The sequence below is a fragment of the Folsomia candida genome, unplaced genomic scaffold (assembly GCF_002217175.1).
Source record: "Folsomia candida strain VU population unplaced genomic scaffold, ASM221717v1 Fcan01_Sc041, whole genome shotgun sequence".
NCBI classification, from domain to species: domain Eukaryota; kingdom Metazoa; phylum Arthropoda; class Collembola; order Entomobryomorpha; family Isotomidae; genus Folsomia; species Folsomia candida.
Window position 1 is genome coordinate 411,794 of NW_019091233.1, and position 24,838 is coordinate 436,631.

The window sequence follows — 24,838 nt, forward strand, 5'->3', positions numbered from 1 at the left end:
GCCCTGATTTGAGCCATACCTTGTACTAACTGGGGTCCATAGCTCAAACAGCCATGGCCCTTGTGTTGATTCCAAGTATGGTTCAAGTCTGGTGCACCATATCGGAGGGGCTTACATGAGCCTGACTTGGGCCGAACTTATAATTTCATGCAGGGACCATTGATGCAAATACAGTGATGTGCCACACATTACTATTTTATAATTTGATTGATAATTTTTTTTAATTGTCATTAAAATTGAAATTACACTTTTATTTATAATAATGGCATACATACATACTCATTGTTAAATAACATTAAATAACCCTTGCTAATGATAGAATTACATTCAAATTCTCCAGAAATTATATTAAGATTGTTAACAATGAACGAATTTAACTTATGGCTACTGACCGGATACAAATAAGCATCACGCTTCTTTAAATACCTTTTACCCAAAAACTTGTTATTCTCCATAAAACATTCAATTTCAACAATTTCCCCAGATGAGAGAAATGCTACATTATTACCCTTTTTTAAGGAAAACTGTTTTCCAGCGAAAACCCGTATATTTTTCAATTTTAAATTCTCATCGTTTGCAGAATCGAAAATGTTTCTTTCTTCAATACGATTGATAGCTTGTTCTAATGGCAAATTTTTTGCCCGTAATAGCCTCTTTAAAATTTGCAGGTAATTTTCAAAGGGAAATGCACTCACATTGTCAAGTTGTCCATAAATTAAAGCATCGTCCGGTATATGAATTACAGAGTGCATGTTATATGTTAAATAGTCTTCGCCATATAAAGTGATTATCTTAGAAACAAATTCCCTTAGAAGTTTTCTCGAAAATTCGACCCATTCTATAGAACTTGCAAGATTGGACAAAAATATTCGCTTGCTACAATGCAAGAGCATGAAATGGTCACAGAGGTTTGACGGCAACAAATTTTTTAAGCATACGGGCCTGTGCATAGCAAAAATTGACGCAGCTCCGTTGCCTTGTAATGGTCAATTTCTCTTATGCATCTCGGTTTTCTACAAAATTCGGACGGAGTAAAAAAAAGATATATTTCTTAAATTTGTACTAATCTGATTAATACTGCTGCAGCTTAATTTGATTCGCTTGTGGAGAGGACTACGAAGCCAACTGAAAATTAATTTTCTCATAATTCCAAGACACACCAGATGCATATAATCTAGGGGCACTTGGCTAATCAAAACTAATTTTTTGATTTGTGTATTCCCAGCTTATAGGAAGCTACTGTGTGAAATTCATTCTCAAAAATAAATCCCAAGTATTAGCATCAGCTAGCAAGAGAAATTTCTAAAATATCGGTGTCGGAACGCTCCGATTTAGGACAGAAGACTGAAACAACGACGCTGACATACGTTAGGAAGTTTAGGAACACATTTTATAAATATTTAATTATCCAATAATTAGGAGTTATTTAGGTGTCCTCAGCTAACGAAAATATTATATGTGAATAAAATTTCTTATAATCTTTATTTCCTTGATTTCGAAAATATTGAGAAATTATTTCTTGTTGGAAAATTTATATGTAAAATAAATTTCCCAAAAACAATAAATATTTAAATTATACATTCCAATAAATGAAGCACTAAAAGTTTGTACTATATCAAAGAAGTTGAGCAACAGTTCCCAATGTGGTATTTGTGCACCACAATACGACGCAAATCCAAGTCAATTTTTTAAACCATTTTGTGACCTATACTACAATCTAATAACTCCTGTCTAATTTTGGTCTCATCGGAGAACAAAACTTTTTTCCGGTCTTCCAATCGTATTTTGCAGTTTAAATTTAATATGATAGTCAAAAATGAGTTCCGTTCTTTTTTTCCATAAAACCCACAATATAAATATGCACCTACAAAAATTTAATGCTATCCAGTCGCTTTTAAGTGTGCGTAACTTATTGATGAATAAATTCTAAATTATTAAACAAATCTATTTCACAATCCGCTCGTCATTACTCCATGCATGCCAAGAATATGATATAAATAAATAAACAAAAGTTTTGGCTTACAAAAAAATTTTTATACAGAATTTGTGCGGCATAACGACGACAAAATTTGATATTTTCCAATATCAAAGTAATCTTATGGATGGATATTTCTTGGTATTTTTAGTGTTTGATTAAAAATCTCCAAAGCTCAAGGCAGGACGACAGATCAAAATGGAAAATAAACTGTGTTCATTTTGTCCTTAGCGATTAATAATTGAATAAGTCGATTATATCCGGTATGGAATTGAAATTTAATGTTATGTTCAACACCTCTAATTGGAATTACTTATTACGAGTAAAATTTCAAATTTAGATTTTGTCTTAAAATTTATAACTAGATGTGGTAGAATTTAACAGGATTTTCTCAAGGCAAAGCAGTCGTGGTCGTGCTGGTTGTTGTAGCCTTAGTGGTGGTACACTTCCAAGTATTCTTCGCCGGTCGTGGTCTTCGGGTTGGTCGTGTCGTTGAGGTGGTGGTAGCCGATGTGGTCGTGGTCGTCGGGGCCTGGCAAACGCAAGATTTCGAATATCCGTCCGGTTTGGTAGTTAGAATTGTTTCCCCAGCAGTTCTGCAGAGTCCTGAATAAAAAACAAACAAAAAATAATGTTTTATCAATAATTCTTAATGAATTGGATTACGTCCGTCCTTCGCATCGTCTTCTCCACTGTGTGCGAAACTGTCTGCTACAAGAGCAAGGACACAAATGGCAAGTCCAACGGCAATAATTGTCTTCATGATGAACGTATTTTAGTTGCTTCTGCTTTGGGGAGATTGGAAGGTTCTGAGGTGATGACAGGGATAGAAATTGAGCTTACTTTTATATAAAATTTTAAACTTGAAAGTAAAGCTGGGATAAAATTTATTAACGATTAGCGCATTACAAAAATTTGTATGTATACATCTGTTTGTCTGTGGTTTTACTAAATGGCAAAAATTGGCAGGGTGACATAATTTGTGGACATTTGCGGCCAAACATATTTATTTTTGTATCAGTTGATTAAGAGTAATTTTAAATTGGGATAGTTGAGATCCTGTAATAAATTAAAAGGTATTACGTCTTTATTTTTTGGGACAATAAGTTATTATTTTAAGACAAAATTCACAGGTACATACATTATTTAAAATAAATTAAAATGGTGAAGTTAAATGGAATTGTGTGGTCAAAACACATGTTAAACTACAACTTACGTCAGTTATTTTTATTAAAGGTCTGTCAAATTATGTATATCCTTGTGGAGTAGTAGATTCGAAGTATAAAATATTATGAAACAAATTTATAATGAGAATCTTTTAAATTTATGTATATTATATAAGTAGATTATCCCGGATATCTGGGAAAGCAGACATGTTTCAATAAGTATCAACAACTTTAGATAAGTGATATCCATGGTTACAATGAAGAAATTTATTTTGCTATGCAAATTGCATTGTTAATTCTTTTTGTTTGTTAAATTCTGATGGCATTCATTTTAATCGTTTCACCAGCCATAGTTGCATACACTGCAAATAATTAGGTGTTAATTCAACACTTGCCATGTAAAATTTTTTTCATCATTTTTCATCATTTTTTCATATATGTTTACACCGATTGGTTGCATTACCACCCCACTGGTGTAAATATTAACACCAGTGCAAAATGTAACTCAGATTTGGTGAAAGTTTGTCACCATTTAGTTCAATTTCATATTGATTGACACCAATGAAGGAGAGCAGTGTTTCTTTAAATCCACCTTTTTTGATAAAATCCGGGCCAGTGGATTTATACGGATTTAATGGATTTAAACGGATTTATTCAATTTTGGGGCATTTTGAGTTGCCGTCACATTTGAATAACTACCACCTTTACCACTGAAGTTGAAAGTTCCACCAATTCCACCAAAAAAATAAATTACTGACTTAAGAAATTAATTTGAGAAATTAAACTAATAATTGTTCATCGTCAATAATAATCGAAGTAATCAGGATGGCAAAGATACTGTTAAGTGACGATGATATTACCAAATTATTAGGTATGAATTGAATTGCCACTTATTTATTATAAAATCAAAATATTTAGCTGAAAAACATTTCTATTTTAGACTCACAGTCCCAAAGTCAAGACGAAGATGTCCAGCCTACCGGGGATAGTTTTGTTCTTGAACTTGCAAATGCCGACGGAAAATCATTGACAGCAAATTTAATTCAAAACAATTCGAGTTTGCTCCATAACCTTTAAGTTCTTTGTATATTCATAATTTGTTGTACTTTCGTAACTTTATGTATATTGATGTCAACAATGGGGAGATTGGGGTCGACATAAGTCCCGGTAGTGAAGGCGGAATAGCTTCGTCCTGTCACAGTTCAGAAGTAAGTACGCACAAGTGTAATATGATACAAGTATGTAAGGGGATTGGACATTAATTTCCTAAATTTTCCAAATTTTAATCTCTTGACAAAATACACAAATAACTTGACGCATTTGAAGAAAAGAAGAAAAAAATGAATCATCGCATGACCTTGTGAAATTTTTCGAAGTTCGCACGTTTCAGTTTTGAGGTCCGGTCACAACCATAAAAAACGGAAATATACAGAATAATATAAACTGCATACTAAATAATTCGCGAAGTTCTTTATTACCTGCGGTGACGATATCTGACTCTGCCAGAAATGGTAGAAATCCACCACTGTGGCGGTGGTAGATTTTAGTGGTGGTGGCGCTATTTTGTTTACTTTTGTGATAGTGCACTTATAATCGCAGCCATAACAATAGTGCCACCACCTCTGCAGTAGTGAACTTCTACTATTTCCAGTAGAGTCAGATATCGTTACCACTGGTAATAAAACTATTTAGAGTGTAAAATTCGTAAAACTCGTAAATTAGTGGCCGAATGGCTGCAACCGTGTCGATTTCCATACTTATTACATTTCATGTCCAAAATCTCACACACAAATTCCATGTCAATCCCAATTAAGCATACTTAACTATCATTACTATATCACAAGCTAAAGTCGTGTAAATCTACGGCATATGCAATAACAATGTGTTAATCTTTTATTATAAACTATATACTTTCAAGCTATAAAAGTATATACATATGTAATCATTTTTTTATAAGGCGATAATATGTACAAATTTGCGTGCTCTAAATTTGCATTGTAGATAAGCACGCTTATTAGGTTGCATGGCGAATGAATGTTAGGTTAGTGGTGGTCGCATGAGCAAGTGTTAAAGTCACCATCGTTGAGCATTTGAGCTGAATTTATATTTCTATTTGTACCGTTGACGGAAGGGGCATGCCGTACTCGCACCTTGAGCCGCTTATCACCAAGACCAAAAAATGGTTGGATCTAACCTGCACATTCACTCGCTCCGGACGTTATTTTAACGTGATTGCTTTATAATATTATATTTCATGTAACAAATTACCGTGGTGCCGCAGGCACCACAAAAGTGCCTAGTGTTCTACGTAATACAGATGTACAAGGTTGTAAAATGATGTGCGATTAATAATTCGTTGTTGTCTGTCTGCGCATCAACCAAGTATTGTGTCAATGTATGTCTACAAAGATTTAAGGTGATTCCGTAAATAAATTGAATTCCTTAGCACACCTTATAATAAACAGTTTAATATGCCCAACCCTTATTTTTTTACCTTGATTGGAACCTGTCTGTGATTCACCAATACTGTTGCCCATACTGCAGAATGACAAAATGATTGAAAAGAATTTGTTGACGTGAAGGGCATGCTATTAATTACGACATCATGATCCATCACTGGATAACCGAGAGGTATATGATAAGACGGTAAAGGAATGTATGGATTGTACAAGCTCATAGTGATGAGTTTATCTAAATCCTAGTCTCATCATGTATATGATCAGACGCTATAAAAAGTTTTATGATTCTCAAATTGGTTGCAAATGCAGAAAAGTACATATTAGTTTTAAAATTTATTGCGCCCAAAACAGTTACTTTGTCGGGAAAGTAATCAGGCAAGCTGGTGATGGTTAGGTTGGATTCTACACATAAAGCGTGACAAGCTTTATTTTACAGACGACTTTACAGGGCAAACTAAATATTAAAATCAAGGTCATGGCAATCTATGCTCTCAACGAGGAACTAATCAAGGACAAGTATATGTCACTATGTGGTGGTAACTTAAGTTGTGGATTGACACGAGAAATGTTCTTAGGACTTTTTGAACCTGAAACGGTAAATAATTAAATAATCACCAAAGAGTAACAACGACAATTATGGTGTACTGATGCATATTTATTGGAGGAAGGCTATTTGAAATGATATGCAACAAAGAGGAAAGAATTTCCTACAGCGAGTTTTTAGCGTTCATACGGGTGTATGGTGACGAAAGTAAAGAAAGAAAGGTTAACCTTCTCTTTCATCTGTACAATGTCAAGGGAGATGGGATACTTAGTAGGAAAGAGGCCATGACAATGCTAAGACTCAGCTTGGCAAGAAGCGAAATAATGCTGAATCCTGAAGAGCGTGAAAACATCCTTGGTTATTAGCAAATATTTGGTTGAGATGGGAACTTATGGGAAATAATTTGAACTAACATTTGTTGATAGACGAGTTAGCCTCGATTTTAACGGAGCAAGCATTTAGTCGGTATCGCGGTGATGGCGTTCTTAACAATACAGATGGAATATTGAGAAAGGATTTCTATCACATTTTGGATGGTCGAAATGAGGATTTGCTACACAATTTGTCAATTTGGTAATACAATTTTGTAAGTAAGACAGCAGTGGCCAAATAAAATATTTATAAAAAATCTTATTGCAGTGGTTTCGAGTGGCTAAGAGAGCTTGATCGTAAAGACAATAATGAAAATAAAGGAGTCCCTAATGAAGAAAATAAGTCGAAAAAGAAGGCATCTAAGTTTAAAAAGTATTACAAATGGGTTTCAAATAATACAGCGTTTTTTCTGTGGCCTTGGTTGTACTGGATTGCAAATATTGTATTGGTTGTTGGTGGTACTGCGTTGTATCTCAAATTTAATACTACTACATTTTGGCACGCGGCGAGGAGACCGACTGGTTCGTGTTTTTGTCGAAAAATAAAGTCTTGTGTTAGTAATTTATAGTATTGTTGGCTAAAAATTGTTATAGGTTTTGGGCTGGAGTTTAATAGCGGCGTGATGTTATTTACAATGATGCGTCACATGCACCCAGCATTAAAGTCGAAGCACTGGTTGGGAGCCTGGATTCCGTTTGATGATCACCGGTATTTTCATATCATGGCGGGAAAAGTGAAGGTTTGCCTAGCTTTTGGACACACTGCGGCTCATCTTTTTCACCTGAGTGAGTTGCGTTTATTATAGGAAATATTTTGGATTTACCGTAGTTTTTGTTTTTTAGAGGTCCACCTCGGTACACAAAATGTATGGACGTTAAGCGATTACTTATTTGTGATGGATGCGTCAATGGTATTTGGTCTGGTACCTGGCTTATCTTACCTTACCTCTCTTACTGCTCTTGCTCATTATATTCTTTTTTGCTCTAAAATACGTTAGGAGGTAAAGTGGAGGTCATAAGGTAAGTGTGACGAAATAATTAGAAAAAACATTGAAATTGTGTCAATCTATGTTATATCATCTATTTTGTATAGGTATTTTATATTACCCATATAATTGGGCACCCAATCTACCTTGTGATGGCAGTTTTGCATGTCAAAAACATTTGGAAATGGGTGGTCGTGCCAATAATAATGTTTACGATTGAGCATGTAAATTAATACAGTAAAGGGGGCTTTTCGAATAAGGAAATTAATTAGATCTATATATTCTTCTTAGATGATTCGGTTGCACAAGAGCTATTTTACCGACTTCACGACTATCGGAGTTGTTGAATTATTGCCGACTCGTGTCATTAAGCTTGTCCTTAAAAAACCAAATGGTTTTAAATTCCGGCCAGGAGACTATATCTTGATAAAAATCCCATTCTTTAGTTTGTTTGAATGGCACCCATTTACAATCAGTAGTCCACCAGAGAATAATGATAGGTATGAGCCAAATTACGTGGTTTCAAAGATTTTGGAATGATGAAGCCTTGTATAAAAAATTGTATTTATCTTGTTTGTTTGTAGATAACATCACTTTACATATTCAAACAGTTGGTTCATGGAGACAAAAGATTCACGACTATTGTGCAAAGGAGAGCAAGAAATGTGCAGCATCTGACGCTAGCAGTAACAGCCTTCAGAGTCATCAGAAAGATGACAGTTCCCACCAACATTTAACTTTGACGAAAAATTTGTATGATTTACTCCTTTGGTGGACTTATTTTTAAACTGGTACAATATTGTTGAAATGCTTACTAGACAACTTCCCAGACCTAGTCGCAGTCCGCCAGTGTGGACCATAGACGAATTTGACATTCACCAAATTAACAAAGCACCAGAGATTAAATCTACTGTTATTTTAATTGCGGAATCTTTAAAGGTAGCTTTGAAAGAATGATTATGAATTCTGCTGCAAAAGTAAATGTCAATCTACTTGCTTCACGTGCTAATTGATGGACCGTACAGCTCAGCGTCCGGGAACATATTTGAAGCAGAGCATGCTGTTCTTATTGCTACAGGAATTGGACTTACCCCATTTGCTTCGATTTTGCAATCACTAATGCATCACCACACCCGCGAGCATGCAAATAAATCAAAATCGTTAAAGAAAATAGACTTCATTTGGCTCAACAGAGGACACAATTGCTTTCATTGGTTTCCTGATATGCTTGAAGAGTCGGAAGAACAGGATTTAACTAGCTGTGATTCTCCTGATTATAGGTTTCTGGATATCAGTATTTACAATACCAAAGCTGTTGGACAGGGCGATATGACAACCGTCATGCTTCAACTCGCTTTTAATTTGTATTATGAGAAGGTATTAAACATTTATGTGAACGCAGTTATTTTGAATTTTAAAATGTATGGTTCTTTGTAGACGAAGCGAGATTATCTGTCAAAGTAAAGATCTCGAATGAAGAGGGGTCGTCCACAGTGGGAAGAGGTAGTTTATATTTATTAGGACTACTTTCATTTTTAGTGTGGAACATGACGTCTTTTGTTATTTCGAGGTTTTCAACCATCTTGATCAAACAAAGCGGGGCAAGGTGACCATATTCTATTGCGGGTAAGTTTGCGAAAACTTATAAGTTACGAAGATGAAATTAGTGTTAACATTTTTGTATTTTAGGCCATCAGTGCTTGGTAAGAAGCTTAGTTCTATGTGCCTTAGATATGGATTTCATTTTCAAAAAGAAATATTTTAAGTACATTATAAAAACAGTAAATTATCAGTCATGCCAATCATGTATGTGCATAACGACAATAAACATAATTTTATATTTTTAAAAATATGGACAGTGGGTCTAAATAAAGCAACTTCTGCCTAATTTAAGGGATTACAATTAAGTTGCGAGTCGATTTTTAAGTTAATATTGATTTATTAGTTTAAACCAATGAACAATTAAACATAAAAAAATGTTAACATGTAAATTACAATAAATTCTGTAGTATGATCCAGAGGTCAACGCCGCCGATCTCGCGCCGCCGAGCCGCCAGACGCCGACCGTATTTTCCACGCCGCCGCCGCCGATACATCTAATTCCCTATTCCTTTAACATTGAGACGCCCCGCCGCGCCGCGCCGCCGCGCCGAAAAGTCCCTAAAATTGGCGCCGCCGCCGCCGCCAAATTGGTCGGCGTTGACCTCTGGTATGATCTTCTTCGGTAAATGAGGATATCATTGAGTCGAGTATTTATTTTATTTGCGAGCTATCAATTACATACAGTATGAGATAAGGTCTACGTAACTCAAAGGGTACCCTGCCGACTACATCTAAATATGCAACCTTCGACTCACCAATACCCTTATTAATTACCAGACCATGATTCCAGTTCCTTGTCCCTATTTGAAGATGGTCGACATCCTTCCGTGCGGTGGGAGTGGTCGTGATGATGATGATGATGGTTTATTAGTGATGGTGGTGTGGATGAGAAATAAAGTGTGAGTGGAGACTTGGCAACTTATTTTAGAGGAGCACATTTATTTCGGACTGCACTCGTCAGTCGCTACTCCAAGACTGACTCTCTCTCCGATCTCCGCTCTCTCACTTACAATACTTATTCCTTTCTCTCGACTTTTCTAGAACATTCTCTCTCTCTATATGTATTACATGGCTATATATATATTACGGTAGTGGTATGCCTATACGTATACATATGTACATATTTAAGAAGGACCAAGTCCTGATAACAGTTAATCTTCATCAGGCAAAAACTTATATTATATAAGTTTTTATAATATAATAATATTTATTAAATATTATTATACATATGTAAATATTATATACTAGCCCATAAGCCCGTCTTAAAGACGGGCCGCGTTGAAAATGGGCGACCATTTTGCTAAGTAATTTTTTTAACGTTGCTAGGGAATTTTTTTAACGTTGCTAGGGAATTTTTTTAAGGTTGCTAGGGAATTTTTTGTAAGGTTGCTAGGGAATTTTTGGTAAGGTTGCTAAGGAATTTTTTAAGGTTGCTAAGGAATTTTTGGTAAGGTTGCTAAGGAATTTTTTAACGTTGCTAGGGAATTTTTTTAAGGTTGCTAGGGAACTTTTTGTAAGGTTGCTAGGGAACTTTTTGTAAGGTTGCTAGGCAATTTTTGGTAAGGTTGCTAAGGAATTTTTTAAGGTTGCTAAGGAATTTTTTTAGTGTTGCTAAGGTATTTTTTGTAAGGTTGCTAGGGAATTTTTGGTAAGGTTGCTAAGGAATTTTTTAAGGTTGCTAAGGAATTTTTGGTAAGGTTGCTAAGGAATTTTTTAACGTTGCTAGGAAACTTTTTGTAAGGTTGCTAGGCAATTTTTGGTAAGGTTGCTAAGGAATTTTTTAAGGTTGCTAAGGAATTTTTTTAGTGTTGCTAAGGTATTTTCTGTAAGGTTGCTAGGCAATTTTTGGTAAGGTTGCTGAGGAATTTTTTAAGGTTGCTAAGGAATTATTTGAACGTTTCTAAGGAATATTTTTAACATTGCTAAGGAATTTTTTAACGTTGCTAAGGAATTTTCTTGACGTTGCTAAGGAGTTTTTTAACGTTTCTAGGGAATTTTAAAGGTTGCTGGGGAATTTTTTGTAATGTTGCTAGGGAATTTTTTGTAAGGTTGCTAGGCAATTTTTGGTAAGGTTGCTAAGGAATTTTTGTAACGTTTCTAAGGAATGTTTTTAACGTTGCTAAGGAATTTGTTAAGGTTGCTAAGGAATTTTTTTAGTGTTGCTAAGGAATTTTTTTTGATGTTGCTAAGGAATTTTCTTGACGTTGCTAAGGAGTTTTTTAACGTTTCTAGGGAATTTTTTTAACGTTGCTAAGGAATTTTCTTGACGTTGCTAAGGAGTTTTTTAACGTTTCTAGGGAATTTTTTTAACGTTTCTAAGGAATGTTTTTAACATTGCTAAGGAATTTTTCTTGACGTTGCTAAGGAGTTTTTTAACGTTGCTAGGGAATTTTTTTAAGGTTGCTAGGGAATTTTTTGTAAGGTTGCTAGGCAATTTTTGGTAAGGTTGCTAAGGAATGTTTTTAACGTTGCTAAGGAATTTCTTAAGGTTGGTAAGGAATTTTTTTAGTGTTGCTAAGGAATTTTTTAGTGTTGCTAAGGAATTTTTTTAACGCAGCTAACGCATTTTTTAATCAATAAATACTTATCAATAGCACTACGTGAGTAAGTAAGGTCAGAAAGTGCTAAAACTCGACCCTCCCAGTCCGGTAATATTTCCTTGGGAACCATGTCAGTTACACTCTTGAAACTTGGATGAGCACAATTTTACAGGTCAGAGCTTCTAATATTTGCAAAAATGATTTAAAAATTCCAGCTGGGTCGCGCAATATGGGGCGCCAAAATCGGGTAAAACAGAATGGCTCAGCGATAGTATTTCTCCTTCAACTATGCACTTATTTTTTTCCTTTTATTTTCCGAGGTCGGCATAAGCATTGGACAAAAAAAAACAATTATATTTTGACTATCACAGAAGTGAAATATTTCGCGTTTTCAATGTATTTTGTGAAATATTCTAAAATATTTCCTAATGTGTGTTTCCTAATGATGATTTCGTATTTTTCATAAATGTTTTTTTATTAACCTGGAAATTATGTATTTAACTCTATTAAAATTATAAAATATATAATTATGTATGTATGAATGTAAAATAAAACATTTGTTTAATATCCTTATCGGGCACATCACTGCTGAGCACACTGGCCCATGCCATCGTCATCATCTTCTTCCATTAAATTATCGTCAGATTCATCAGTTGAGCCATCGTTAGAATCCATCTCGTCTTCCTCCGCATTAGAAGAATCGTCACTTTCAACGGAATAATTATTGTCTTCCCTTTCCTGCAAAATGTCGAGGTCTCCGTGTTCCTCCCGCACGACGAACTCATTGAAATTCGAAATTCGAAATTCTTCGTTCGGCTCACCATCATCTCTCAGCAGGTGCCAATCCCCACGTCTGGTAAGGACAAATCTTTCTTGATCAATGTTCGCATTGGGAAATCCTATGCTAAGCTTTTGCATAAATAATGTGTATGCAGGATCCTTCCCAGATCTCCCAATTTCCGGGAGTATAATTGTTTTCACGGTAAGGCAAGGTTCCTCTTTCGGAGGTAAAAAGGGGACGAAAGACCTGAAATGGTTCATTTAAGGAAATTAAGAAAGTGATTGATTTAAACGGGAACTATGTAAGGTAGCTCACTCATTCTCAGCCAAACTCAAAGGATACTTGTATTTCAAAAACTTCTTTTCACGATCAAAAATGATGGTTTCCAAAGCGGGGAAGGAAACCCCGATCTTCAGGACCCTCAATTTTGGACAGATGGGATAACCAGTAGTGCGGAAAAAGTTGGCAGGATTCTGAACTCCTAAAGTTAAATGCTCTAAAGTTTCTGAATGTTTCTGTACCAGGTTGAACAATAATTTTGGCGTTCTAGAATTCCCCAAAGGAACAGAGGCATTTGTAATTTCAAGTTTTCTGTAATCAGAAAAAAATTCTTGTTAATTTCGGCTAAAATTATATTCTGCTATTAATCATGGCATTGGACACTATTTTTTAAACAGCTCAGAAACCCTACATACCTCAACTTCTTTTTAAAATTCACTTTCGCAAGTCCCTTAATTAACGAGTCGGGATCCAGAGAAGAGGTGCTTATATTCGTGATCGAGAACGAATCCACGTTTGCCATCATATCCCCATACTTTTACAGTGTTTTGAAGAAAATTGCATTAAAGTTTGTTAGCCGTGCTCCAGTGAATTTTATCCCCTCCAATTTGGGAAACATGAGTAAAATATTTAAAATAAGCTGGGTATATTTCGTCTCGAGTGACATGCCTTGCCCTCTCCCAACTATTAAATCTCTCTCCTCGTACTTGAAGCTTAACTGCTTGACGGATAACAGTTTTAAATCCTTGGTAAACTTTACTGTAGTCGCCCACTCTTCCGAATTAAGTGATGAAGTAATCTCGAGCGAGAGAAAATTCAGGTTTTCCAATTTCGGAAGTATGCTAAAATAAGAATTAATTGTGCAACAATTTAAGTCAAGAACTGTTGTTATTTTTTAACCACACAACAAACTTACCCCATGAAAACGCTCCACAAATCCGCTTTCAGAATTAGCTGTAGTGTTTTCACGGTTTTTCCATAAGTTTGGAAACACCACGTCAAATTTTGCAAATATTTTGTGCGTTCGTAATCCCACATTGTTCCTTCTATCGACTCCCAATCATCCATTCCTGCCTTTATACACTTTGGGATTGGATTGAGATCCAAGGTTACATTTTGAATTTGCAATATTTCTTGAAATGCTTTTAAGGTTGGCCAATGAGGGCACGCTACGCCAGGAATGTCGAAATGTCCCAGACTACAGAAGAATCTGTTGCTTTCTTTTCTCCACTGTTTGCAAACTTGGCGAGCCTTCTTCAAAGCAGGGAGAGAGAGATGGCTAAGGATTTTCGAAAGTATCTGCAATAAATTATCCAAATTACTTAATTATTCGAAATCTCCAGTTAAGACCTCAGTTAGCTCAGGCCAGCAATTAACTATCTATTAAATTGCCCAATTCCAAGTTATAAATTTAACAGTTTTTAATGAAATTTTTATATACACATTTGTAATAAATTTGTGTATTTAAAAAAAATTCGCCACACCAGGTAAAATTATACATTTCTTTTAAGCCTTACGATTGGATTCTGAATCACACTGAGAATAAGAAATTACGAAATATCGCAAATATCCACTTCCTTTTCTTCTTGTCCTGTTGACGGTTTAACATTTGCAATTCCATTGTTTTTTGCAAGTAGGCCGGATGCCCCCTAAAAAAATATAAGTTTGAAATATTATTATAAATCTTGATTCCAGAATATCATTAAACTTTTCCACATACGAAGTACTTAAACATCGAATCCGGAATTGGCCTCCTTTCGCGTTCCCATTGTTTGAACCATGGATCGCGATGGTCTTTTGGGAATGAAATTATGTCCTCATTTGCCAGCCTCCTTTCCTCCCCCTCCATCAATTTCACGCCGTTCACAAATGTTCCCGTGAAACTCTGTGGAAGAAGGATGATTTTAATTTTATAAATTCTCCCTCCATTATTTTCCTCTGGTACTCGTTATATAGTCACCTGCAAATCCTTGACGAAATAGCGTTCCGAATCCTTCAGCCAAATTTCCGCGTGTGGGTTCATTACCATGGCGATATTGTTATCCGACACTTTCACCTTGAGTAAGTTCGCCCTTCCGTGTGAGCAGCAGGCGTCGCGATGAAATTGAGTGGTTACTAAGAGCTGCAAAAAAATTAATTAATTAACAATTTATTGACGACAGTTTTTCTAAGTACTTACCGGCTTATCAGTTGGTAGGACCTGCTCGCTAATTTTTTCCCATCTGCCACCCACGAATTTGTGCTGCCATAATTTCGCAGGTACGGAAAATTGATCCGCATTAATCTCTTTGTCCTTCGACACTCCCCTATTTTTAGAAACTTTGGAATGCATAATTATAATGTTGATGACTAAAACAGTTAATTTTTGTGAAAAAATCTGTGTGCTTTTACTTAATTAATTAATTATGTTTAGTATATAATGTTAAACATATGAGTTGTTGGCAGTCTTGTTTTTTTTCCGTTGGGCATAGGGACCCGCGTCCTCGTTCGCTCCACCTTTCTCCTCACCACCACCATCTCAACGTTCCACTCTATGTATGAAGTTCCATGTAAATTTCCATGCAAGCATCTTCTCTATGAAAAATGCATTATGTACAATACAAACCAGTCAAGTTAAAAAATGCATAGGTTACAAACTGTTACAAAATATGTAATTCATAATGTTGACTATGCATCATATCTATGTACTTAAAATGAGGTTAAGTGAAGTGTAATTTTTAAAATTTGGACGCGACTAAATTCATTTTCGTAAATAAATTTAGCTATAACTGAAGTGACGATCAGTTGTCTGCAGGGTCACATGTACCGCATATGTGATTAATATAAACTATTGATTTTCAATTTGTAAGTTTTATTTTAATTCTCCGTTACTAATTTGTCAATCTCTGTGGAGAAGAGTGCCGAGGCGGAGTGGCGATCGTGCTTCCCTGCTAACCGGCCATCTGAGTGGGCTGAATGGAGGTGCTGGGTTCAATTCCCAGTGCCGGCATTGGGTTTTTTCTCGTTTTTCCCCCTTTGCCAAGCTCAGATACTCTTCTCCCTCCCTGGGTAATGGCCCGTTAGCGGGGTCCAGTGGTTGTACTAAGCCCTTTTTTTTTTAACCTTTTCCTTCGGAATGAAGGATATATCCGTCCTAAAATATTTTGCGTTGCTCCGGAAGGATGGAAATATCCTTCATAAAAAATTAGGTTATTGCGGACCGGAGGATATTTCCATCCTAATTTTTAAGGCGTTGCGACGGAGCAACGGATTTATCCGTTGTCTCATAATTCGGCATAGTTACGGAAGGAAGGAAATATCCGTTCTTCCGGTCATTGACTTTACTGCGGAGTGAAGGATATTTCCTCTCATTGGAAAAATAGTTTTTCCACGGAAGCGACGATATTTCGGTTTCTTCACAAATCCGAAATTTGAGCCCGAGCCAAAATTTAAATATGTACCCAATTTTCGCAATATCTCTGTCTGTCTGGTTATCGAAAACTTTCGTACATTTTATCCCATTGGCTTTAAATTTTGTACTTCAAATATGCAAAATGTAAGTTCAAATTCGAAGATGGGCGAAATTAGTCCACTGATTGATCGGTGGGGGTTATATATAAGGTTGGAACATTATGCGGCCAAATTTCCAAACGTGCTAGAAAGCTGAAATTTTGCATGAATTTTGTAGGTAGCTACATTTTGCTTAGAAGTATGGAGTGAATATAGAAAACCATCATAAGGATATGGGGCGACCCATACCGATTTCTAAAAGTCGTCCAATCGAGTTGTAACTTGGTATGCGGATCGCTTACCATTGTAGGCAAGTAAGGTAAATCCGAATTTCTAAAAATTTCAACCCCAGAAACTCAAGAGGGTGACCCACACCAATTACTAAAAGTTGTTTGATTTAGGAGGGGTGCTTTAGAATTTTGAATTTTTCCGACCAGGGGTGTGGCTCGAAAATTTTTACAATTTCAAAAAAGTTGAGATAGCTATTGGATATGATAGAGCAACTATCTGGGATCACGAAAATGTAAAAAATGTGAAAATCTGAGCAAAATTGGATTTTTGGTGAAGGTTTGAATGAGCAAAAACGGGGCTTTTTTCGCGTTTTTCAGATTTTCAAGGGGGTGTGGCGGGCGCAAATGGGGCCGTGGCATCAAACCGCTTATTGGTTTGAATATACTCCTACAATACTTCAAAATACCAAAATGGTTTTCGATTTGGTGAGTCACATATGTGAAGCACCCCTCCTTAGTTGAAACTCGGTATGATGATTCCACTGGAGGTGTAATCTTGGAATAAACAAATATAGTACACGAATCCAACCATTGACCCACTAATATGACCCCCCACCGGTCCAAATATTTTGATCGAACCCGTATTTGATTCTTCGTCATGTTATAATTGTTCAAAATTTGAAGTAGATAGGATATGTTTTACGAGGGTTGTCGCAATGCGAACGGAAGGACGAGCAACACGGATACATAAGTTCTGGGTCGGGCTAAAATGTTTCCATATTTACGCCATTTTTGTAATGAAATGCTTCCGTGGAAAGGAGCATAAATATTGGAAATATATCCATGGAACGTATAAATAAAATTTAGATTTGTTCCGTAAGAATGCTAAAAAATTACAAAATTCCTACGCCACAAGCTGTGGTTGCGAGGCGTTGCTATTCCGCAGCAACGGGATATTTTAGTGAATTTGTCTACGAAGGAAAAGGTTACATAGGCGGTGCAGGTCGCCTTCAAATTCAAAATTTTCAATATTATACTATATAATTCCTAGTTTCTACTATGATTGGAGCCATCATATTGAATTTCAGCCATGTGAAATACATATTTCCGATTAGTTAGCGTCAAGCTAATGTACCAACCCTAATCCTACAAAACCCCCCACTGGTCAACCACTCGACCTATAATGCCCATCTTCGAAATCGGTGTTATATTGCAAATGTGCACTTTCCACCAAATTTTGTTGAAATCGATCAACGCATTCTCGAGTTATTAAAACACATGCGCACATGATATTGTAATTTTTGTATTCGTTGGCCTGGGACAAATTGGGAACAAAAGTTTGGAACTTAAGATCAGTCGTCACCTTGGTTAGTAATATTTTATATAAGTTCCCCAAAATTTAAATCTTTGCTTTTTTTCAGACAAAAATTTCTGGCGTTGTCAAAACATGAATCCAGGTCTTCTCTCCTATCCCAGGATAGAAGACGAGCAACTAGTCAGAAGTGAAGGAGGAATTGATGAACGTATCGAAAATCTTAACTTATTTATAAATAAATCCGGTAAAATTCAAACCCTGGTCAAAATGGAGGCATTCATCAAGCGGCTGGATGCTAGAAGAAGTACGGCTGGTTGTTGAGATTATTGAAACTTGTAAAAGAAATTTCAAACATACAAAAATGTAATTTGTCTTACCGAATAAAATCATATAGTCTGCTGCATTTTTGTAAAATGGATGAATATTAAATAATGTTAACTTTATTCACATTCAAAGCTTTAGCGACAAGGCGACGTAGAAAACCGGAAATAAAAATTGGATATATATTTAATGATAATTAACTACATACTCTGTAACCCCATATGTCATGACTAATTCCTTTAAATGCATCCGCGCAACATTAATATTCGAGGTAGTCATATAAATGTTGTAGAGTGTAGGACCAACAATTTTTCGATAAAATTGCAAATAAAATTGAGTGTTTTTCCACTTTCTTACACCACTAAACTGCAACATTGCAAAACTCCATTTGTATCTGTGGGAAGAGAAAGTCAAAGGAAAAATAAGGCAACCACAATCAAAACTAAGGATCGAATGAATTGACACTGTCATGCACATAATATGCATGGATGAGCGTCGTACTCAAAACAAAGCCAGTGGGGCAGTCGCCACCACCACCACCAACTCGGACTGTTGAGCATGACCGGCGAGAAATGTCTCGACACTAAATATCAGATGATTAGGCAAATAGTCTGAGATTTAGCAATAAAACCCCCGTCCCAAGAGCGGTTCGGAGCTGATTGACTATACTAAACTTGTACCAGTTACACTAAGAGTCCATAATAAAAACCTCAGTTTTTGCACATTAAAACCCAAGCATTTGTCTCACCTTGCCTCACTTCATTTATCATCCGAAACAAACTTTCCCCAGCCTGGCATACGGCTGCGGAGGTGTGTACTTTCCCCGTGTTCTCTCTTACTCTTTCATCCCACACTCCAGACAACGGGCTAAAGAAAGCGCATAACAACACTACAAAGTATTTATGACCAAAATGGGACGACTTTTCAAGACTTAAGTAGAGCGGAGAAGTTGACCAAAGAAGAATATGCATGGGTCCGGGAAGTAATAATAACTAGGGTATTGGTTGGTGCATGCTAAGCGCTGCATCATTGCGAGATGGGTTTGGACAGACAGACAGATGGACAGAGGTGGGTAAATATATAAGTTCATATAAAATATAATAATATGGTTATCCATCTTTATCTATCTGTTTGTCTGTTAGAACGTATCCCGCAATGCTGGAGAGCTTAGTATTCGAAGGATACTATGTTCGGAGCATTTAAGCGGGATCCAATTGTGCTTTAGTGTTGCTGGCACACCACTTAATAACATTGAAAATTCACTGCTCAAAAAGTATGGCGTGCATATAAAATCGGTCCATGTGAATTACGTAATTTAGTACGAACCGGGTCGAGTTATTCTCGATTCGAGAATCTTGAAGAGGAATGTATTGCAAAATTTAATCTATGCTCCCCAACTTTGGAGCATGTTCGAGATATGTGAAATGTTGTCCTACTGAGAGCCATTTATCCCTGACCTTTGTATGCTAATCACCGCATGATGAGTACCATTGTGAGAATTTTTGGGAGGATGATGTCAGTTATGACTTGGATAGCGATTAAAATTTGTCAGTGAGAATTTTGGCCTATCATGAATGAGGGATGACGCATCCTTGTGCTCTTCCAAAATGAATATTTAGAATATTTAAAATTTAATTATTTACGACCACTCCCCCTTAATAATTGTTATAAATAGTGTCGTATTTTGATCATATATATATTTAAGATAGGCTGATTATGTATTTTTTATAGATATGTCGAAATTTTGTTGCAATTACGACTTTAAAATTCATCGATTCAATAATTAGACATGACTACATATACGCATTACATGACTCGACTAGACAAGACTCGACACGACATGACTCGACTTTGCAGCACAAATGTATATATTCTGTTGCAATAAAATATTTCAATATCTTATCTGTGTGACACAGACTGTGTCAATAAAGGCAATTTCGGCTTATCAGTGTTGGTTGACAGCGGGATTATATTTATTCCACATCATATCTGGAAAAACATATATTCTGCTGCGACTGAATCGATCCCGTACAGTTATTATTTGAGATCGGAGCAATATTCATTGTACTTTTATAATTATGGGACAGTTAATAATTTTGATGACGTTGTGTGCCATAACGTTTCGTGTAAGTCACCAGTTTTCACAAGTTGACCCTAAATTTGTTCCGGCACTACCATGCAACTACTCTGCTTGCTACTTACCCGATTGTCGCTGCAGTTCTGACTTACCTCCAGGAGGGTTATATGGACCTAACCTTCCACAGGTTAGTATACAAGCACATCCTAAATGCAAGTACTCTTTAAAATTAACATGATGCGTAGATGGTGCTATTCACATTCGATGGGGCAATCACACCTACAAACCATCCATTTTTTTACCAAGTTTTCAACAACAGGAGAAACCCAAACGGAGCACCGATGTCGGTCACTTTTTTTGTTACACACGAGTTCACCAACTACTCGTTAGTCCATGATTTATGGGCCAGTGGTACTGTTAATGACTACATTATGTAATCACGTAGTCATGTAATTTACATGACTAGAAAATTAGTTGAAACCCTTACATATTTTTTTCAAAACTTTCATTTTAGGTCACGATATTGCAGCCCATAGTATAACGTACGACCCAAATATGGCATATTGGAGGACGTTGAGCGAGTCTGGGTGGCGGTCTGAAATTGTAGATCAACAGGAGCAAATCGCTCGTTTTGGAAGCCTACCTTCATCACACGTACCCAAATCCATTATAAAAATACAAAATCACTTACTCACCACACACGGTTACTTCCTGAGTTTCGTGTGGTTAATGCCACACTGGACGGGCCGGCGTCCAAAAGCCGGTTTTAACCAGCATTTGGACACTGCGATTTAACAGTCAAAATGGTCAATAGGTTATATAATTAACCAACATTTGACCACTTTTGACCATTTTGACCACTTTTGTCCATTGACCAGTAGTTTTTTTGACGGCTAAAAAGGTTTGGACGTCCAAAAAGAAACCTGCTTACTTTCAGATAAGAGGGATGAGAGCTCCCAACCTTCAAATGGGTGGGAATACCATGTTCACCGCAGTGGGTGGTTCTTTTGAATGGGAAAGCTCGCGACCAACCTTTAACCAAAGGGTGCTTTCACCATTGTAATCCATCATATTTTTAATTTTTCTGGGGAAGCTGTCGGATAAATTTTCCAACACGGTGCGCGAAATATTTTTCCACGTTTTTTGAAATCTTCGAGCTAGGGACACATGATCGCGAGGAATCGGGTCCTCATATGCCGAACTTTTGAGATTAGACCATAGGTTTTCTATAGGGTTCAAATCCGGACTGTTTCCAGCCCAAATACCTTTCCCCCAGGGGGTTAAAGTTGCTCCTTCAAAAATCGCATGGTCACATTTGCAGTATGGGCTGGGACCCCATCCTCCATAAATGTGACTTTGTTCTTATTCGGAAAAAGAGACTTGTTGTCTATAGTTTCGAAATAGATAGGCACTATTTTTTTTTATCGTAATACTCTGACCTTTAAGAATGATATGCACTGTTGCCACTCCTTGAAAAAAATACCTACCAGCAACCATCACTTGGAGTCCTTTTCTTGGTATCCTTGCACCTGGGACTTTGGATCTTTTTTCAGTTATGTACCTGATGTTTGGAGGATTTCCATGTGAGTGGGCGTATATCCTGGTTTCATCGGTGACGAGCATATTTCGACTCCTTTTCCCATCAGTCAAATAACCGATTTCTCCGGCGGTTTATATATATAGGCACCCTGCACGGTGTTAAATTAACACCGGATTATTTGCAGTGTATACAGTTAAAGCAGGGTAAAAAAATTGTGTTATTTTCTACCCTCAAACAACTCTGAGTTTCGCAGCACGTAGATTTCAAATCGAGTTGCATGGTTCTAGGGAGGACAAAAAGTCCTCACATCTTGGGCGAGTGGAGCGTGCACGCGCTCTTACCTACTTTACACGGATTGATGTGAAATTTTAAACTTTGTCCTAGAGATGTGAAATTTGGCATGTACATGCACCAACATATGCTGCATCATAATATAGCATCAATTCCCGTTCCGTTCGCTATAAATTTTTCAGTAAAAATCAAAAACCAAATGTCATCCGGGCTCGAGTGCGGTCGTGACCCTGTACACAGTTAGTGTAGCTCTGCACTCCTCTGCAGAGGCCTATCGCAGGGCTTTAGTTAGCGTGTGGAAGAAATGCATGTGTTGAACGCATCCATTTACATACATAGCAGAGCTCAACCAGCTATCGCAGCCAGAGAGAGAATGGTGAAATACAGAGTTGGTTGGGCTTTTATACCCGCAGCAGTCAATCCTGACTGCTGGCTAAACAAATGTAATCTTAATTCGATAATTGCTTATATGTTAATATATAATTAAATCAAATGATGATGATTCGGGTGGCGTCTGGCCACTCACTAGCCAGTTAATGTCTGTCTCAGTCCTTACACGTATTGTAACCGTGGCCCTGATGTCGAGAGTCCGAACAGCAATACAGTTTCGTATCTAGGTTACTACTGCATCCCTGATTTCCTCTGCTCTGCTCCCTGTATCCGTAAGGACATTGGACCGAGTAGGTAGAGTCGCACAGGGTTTCGATGCACTGCGGGAGGAGGTCTTGACGACAGCACATATTCCGTTCACGACCGCTTGGACAAGCTAAGATTTTTGTAGACAGTAATTTTGAAAATCTTGATAAAGATTGGACAGTTAGCATTTCTACATTTTTAACATTCTTTCAGTACCTCTTGACAGTGGGCAAAATTTACGGAACAAATTTGTAACTTATGTATAACGGGGGGCATAGTCTTTGCATTATTGATATGGATTTTGAAAATTTATTTAGCCCGCCCTCAAGAGCTACGAAGCTTTACGGAAATTCTAAAAGGGTAGAAATGCTGTCTATTATTTATATTTTTTTTATGACAAACTTTTTCTGTCGGTGAACATTTCTGTATAAGATAGCGGACATCTGGCGTATTGTTGACAGTCTGAAAATATGCACCCCTCCGGTGTTCAGCGGGATTGTTGCTGGTCTGAAAAATTAGAACGTACATAAGACCTTAAAAATTGTAAAATTCGTTATTTTTTAAAAATTACTTACCATAAAATCCACCCTGTGACGAGGAGAGTCCATCCCTTCCTGCAAATTGACCATTACCAGAACGACAACAAGTTTTTCGCGACATTCTCCACCCGCACTCGTTCTGTCGTTCCCCTGAGCGAGAGTTCCCCTCTGAGAATCCCGCCGGGCAGGTGGGGTTATCTGCGCCGGTCGTGTTAAAGCTCGTGGGATACTGTCCCTCGGCGCAGCAGTGAAGCTTCTGCTCGTTAGAACCACAGCCAACCGTATCCCGGCTCCATTCCCGGTAGTTATTGGGGCACCTTAAGTTCGCTCCAAACTCACAGGACGTATCGTAGCACGGGGGTAGTTGTCCGGGGCGACAGCAAAGTTTCCGTTCCCGGCCTTGTGTGCAATCTAAAAATATTTAAATGCGGGAATTTTTTTTTGCAATTTTTGAAAATATTTATGGACCAAGTTTTTTTAAATTTCCGTACAACTTTTGTCCGGTGATAGTTCCTGCGAGTGTGTGACGGGGCATCGTGGATACGTGTCACAAATAGTGTACTGACAAGAGTCTCGAAAATCGTGGCTACCTATAAGAAATACTAGGCAAATCTGTATACGTGTATAGGTATTATAGGACGACACTATGAAAAGCTTATACATAATTTTGAAAAAATTAAAAAACAAATTTTTTTTGAAAAATTTGGTAGTAATTAGCTACCATCGTGTTTAAAACAATTTTGGTGTTCAAGTAGGCTATATTCGGTAATAATTTGAGGTGAGAGAGTTTAGGAAATCTTACCCTGGTAATTCTGTTGCTGATTAAAATTTGGATTCTGCGTTGGGTAATTATTATTTTGGGGACAATTTCTGTCGTAATTTTGTTGATTATTTGAAAATGGATTGTTTCTCGGTTGGCTATTAAAGGGATTCTGATTCTGTCGGTTTATATCGTATCCAGATCTGCAACAAGTCCGTGATGGGCGGCGTTTACAGAAATCCAAAACTTTGGGTATCTCGTTGAAAACAAAGGGAGAAAAATGTGAGAGAATTGGAATACACCCAGCGTTGATTTTTAAGCAAAAAACCAAATAATTAACAAGAAACTTGCCATATAAGGCATTTTCACATGCCGAAAGGAGAGAGCGCCAGCAGTGCGCAATCTTAAAGGCCCTGCTCTCTCCCGATGTCGAAAAAACGAGGGATGCGGCGCGAGCGTGACAAAGATGTGGAATCCTTTTTTATTTAAGTACAATCATCCACGTGTGACAACTCTAAATAAATTGGAATTTGAATATTCATTAACAGATCTATCGAACTATGTATTGTATGATACCTACTATTATGAGTTTTTGCTAAGTTTATACATTTTTTTAAAACCTAATTTAATTTACGGGAGTTAGTGACTGAAAAATTGGATCTTTCTTTCTCCTCAGATGGAAAAAGCGTAAATTATAATTAAAAATTCAAATAAAATATTTAAATTGAAATTTAATTTATATTCCAATCGTCAGTTTTAGTTTAGTTATTTGTTTTGAACTCTGTATTAAAATTTTTACCCGTGATTTTATTTATTTATTTTCTCATTTGTACCCAAATTACCTAGAATAGTTCTTTTCCATATCGATTAGAGTGTCAGAAATCAAAGTAATGAATAGCTCCAAGATAAATTTCTTCCTGAAATGATCCTTTGACAT

General features: G+C 36.8%; 2 protein-coding genes and 2 long non-coding RNA genes across 4 annotated transcripts; 2 read left to right on the forward strand and 2 right to left on the reverse strand.

Moving 5' to 3' along the window:
- Positions 1-2,012: 2,012 nt before the first annotated feature.
- On the reverse strand, positions 2,013-2,807 carry LOC110861404 (integumentary mucin C.1). Its single transcript, XM_022110510.2, has 2 exons — positions 2,642-2,807; positions 2,013-2,581 (listed from the first exon to the last, which is right to left on the reverse strand). Exons 1-2 carry the CDS (start codon positions 2,736-2,738, stop codon positions 2,367-2,369), a joined length of 312 nt encoding a protein of 103 aa, XP_021966202.1. The 5' UTR covers positions 2,739-2,807; the 3' UTR covers positions 2,013-2,366.
- A 652-nt stretch (positions 2,808-3,459) lies between these two features.
- LOC118433113 lies at positions 3,460-5,596 on the forward strand. The gene is made up of 2 exons (XR_004833187.1): positions 3,460-4,012; positions 4,082-5,596. It is a non-coding gene; the product is annotated as an uncharacterized LOC118433113 (long non-coding RNA).
- Positions 5,597-11,929: 6,333 nt separating this feature from the next.
- Positions 11,930-15,137, reverse strand: LOC118433078. Its single transcript, XM_035844655.1, has 7 exons — positions 14,883-15,137; positions 14,664-14,825; positions 14,424-14,588; positions 13,620-14,352; positions 13,120-13,545; positions 12,740-13,015; positions 11,930-12,670 (listed from the first exon to the last, which is right to left on the reverse strand). The coding sequence occupies exons 5-7, from the start codon at positions 13,227-13,229 to the stop codon at positions 12,226-12,228; spliced, it is 831 nt and encodes a 276-aa protein (XP_035700548.1). The 5' UTR covers positions 13,230-13,545; positions 13,620-14,352; positions 14,424-14,588; positions 14,664-14,825; positions 14,883-15,137; the 3' UTR covers positions 11,930-12,225.
- Positions 15,138-20,945: 5,808 nt separating this feature from the next.
- LOC118433107 lies at positions 20,946-24,459 on the forward strand. Its single transcript, XR_004833184.1, has 2 exons — positions 20,946-24,183; positions 24,261-24,459. It is a non-coding gene; the product is annotated as an uncharacterized LOC118433107 (long non-coding RNA).
- The last annotated feature ends 379 nt before the right edge of the window (positions 24,460-24,838 follow it).

Excerpts from the sequence above, each read along its gene's own strand:
- LOC118433078 (XM_035844655.1), bottom strand. The coding sequence starts at position 13,229 with ATGATGGCAAACGTGGATTCGTTCTCGATCACGAATATAAGCACCTCT. Across the intron at positions 13,016-13,119 it reads AATTTTAAAAAGAAGTTGAG|AAAACTTGAAATTACAAATG; the intron begins GTATGTAGGGTT and ends TTCTGATTACAG. Across the intron at positions 12,671-12,739 it reads TTGAGTTTGGCTGAGAATGA|GTCTTTCGTCCCCTTTTTAC; the intron begins GTGAGCTACCTT and ends GAACCATTTCAG.
- LOC110861404 (XM_022110510.2), bottom strand. The coding sequence starts at position 2,738 with ATGAAGACAATTATTGCCGTTGGACTTGCCATTTGTGTCCTTGCTCTT. Across the intron at positions 2,582-2,641 it reads AGACGATGCGAAGGACGGAC|GACTCTGCAGAACTGCTGGG; the intron begins GTAATCCAATTC and ends TTTTTTATTCAG.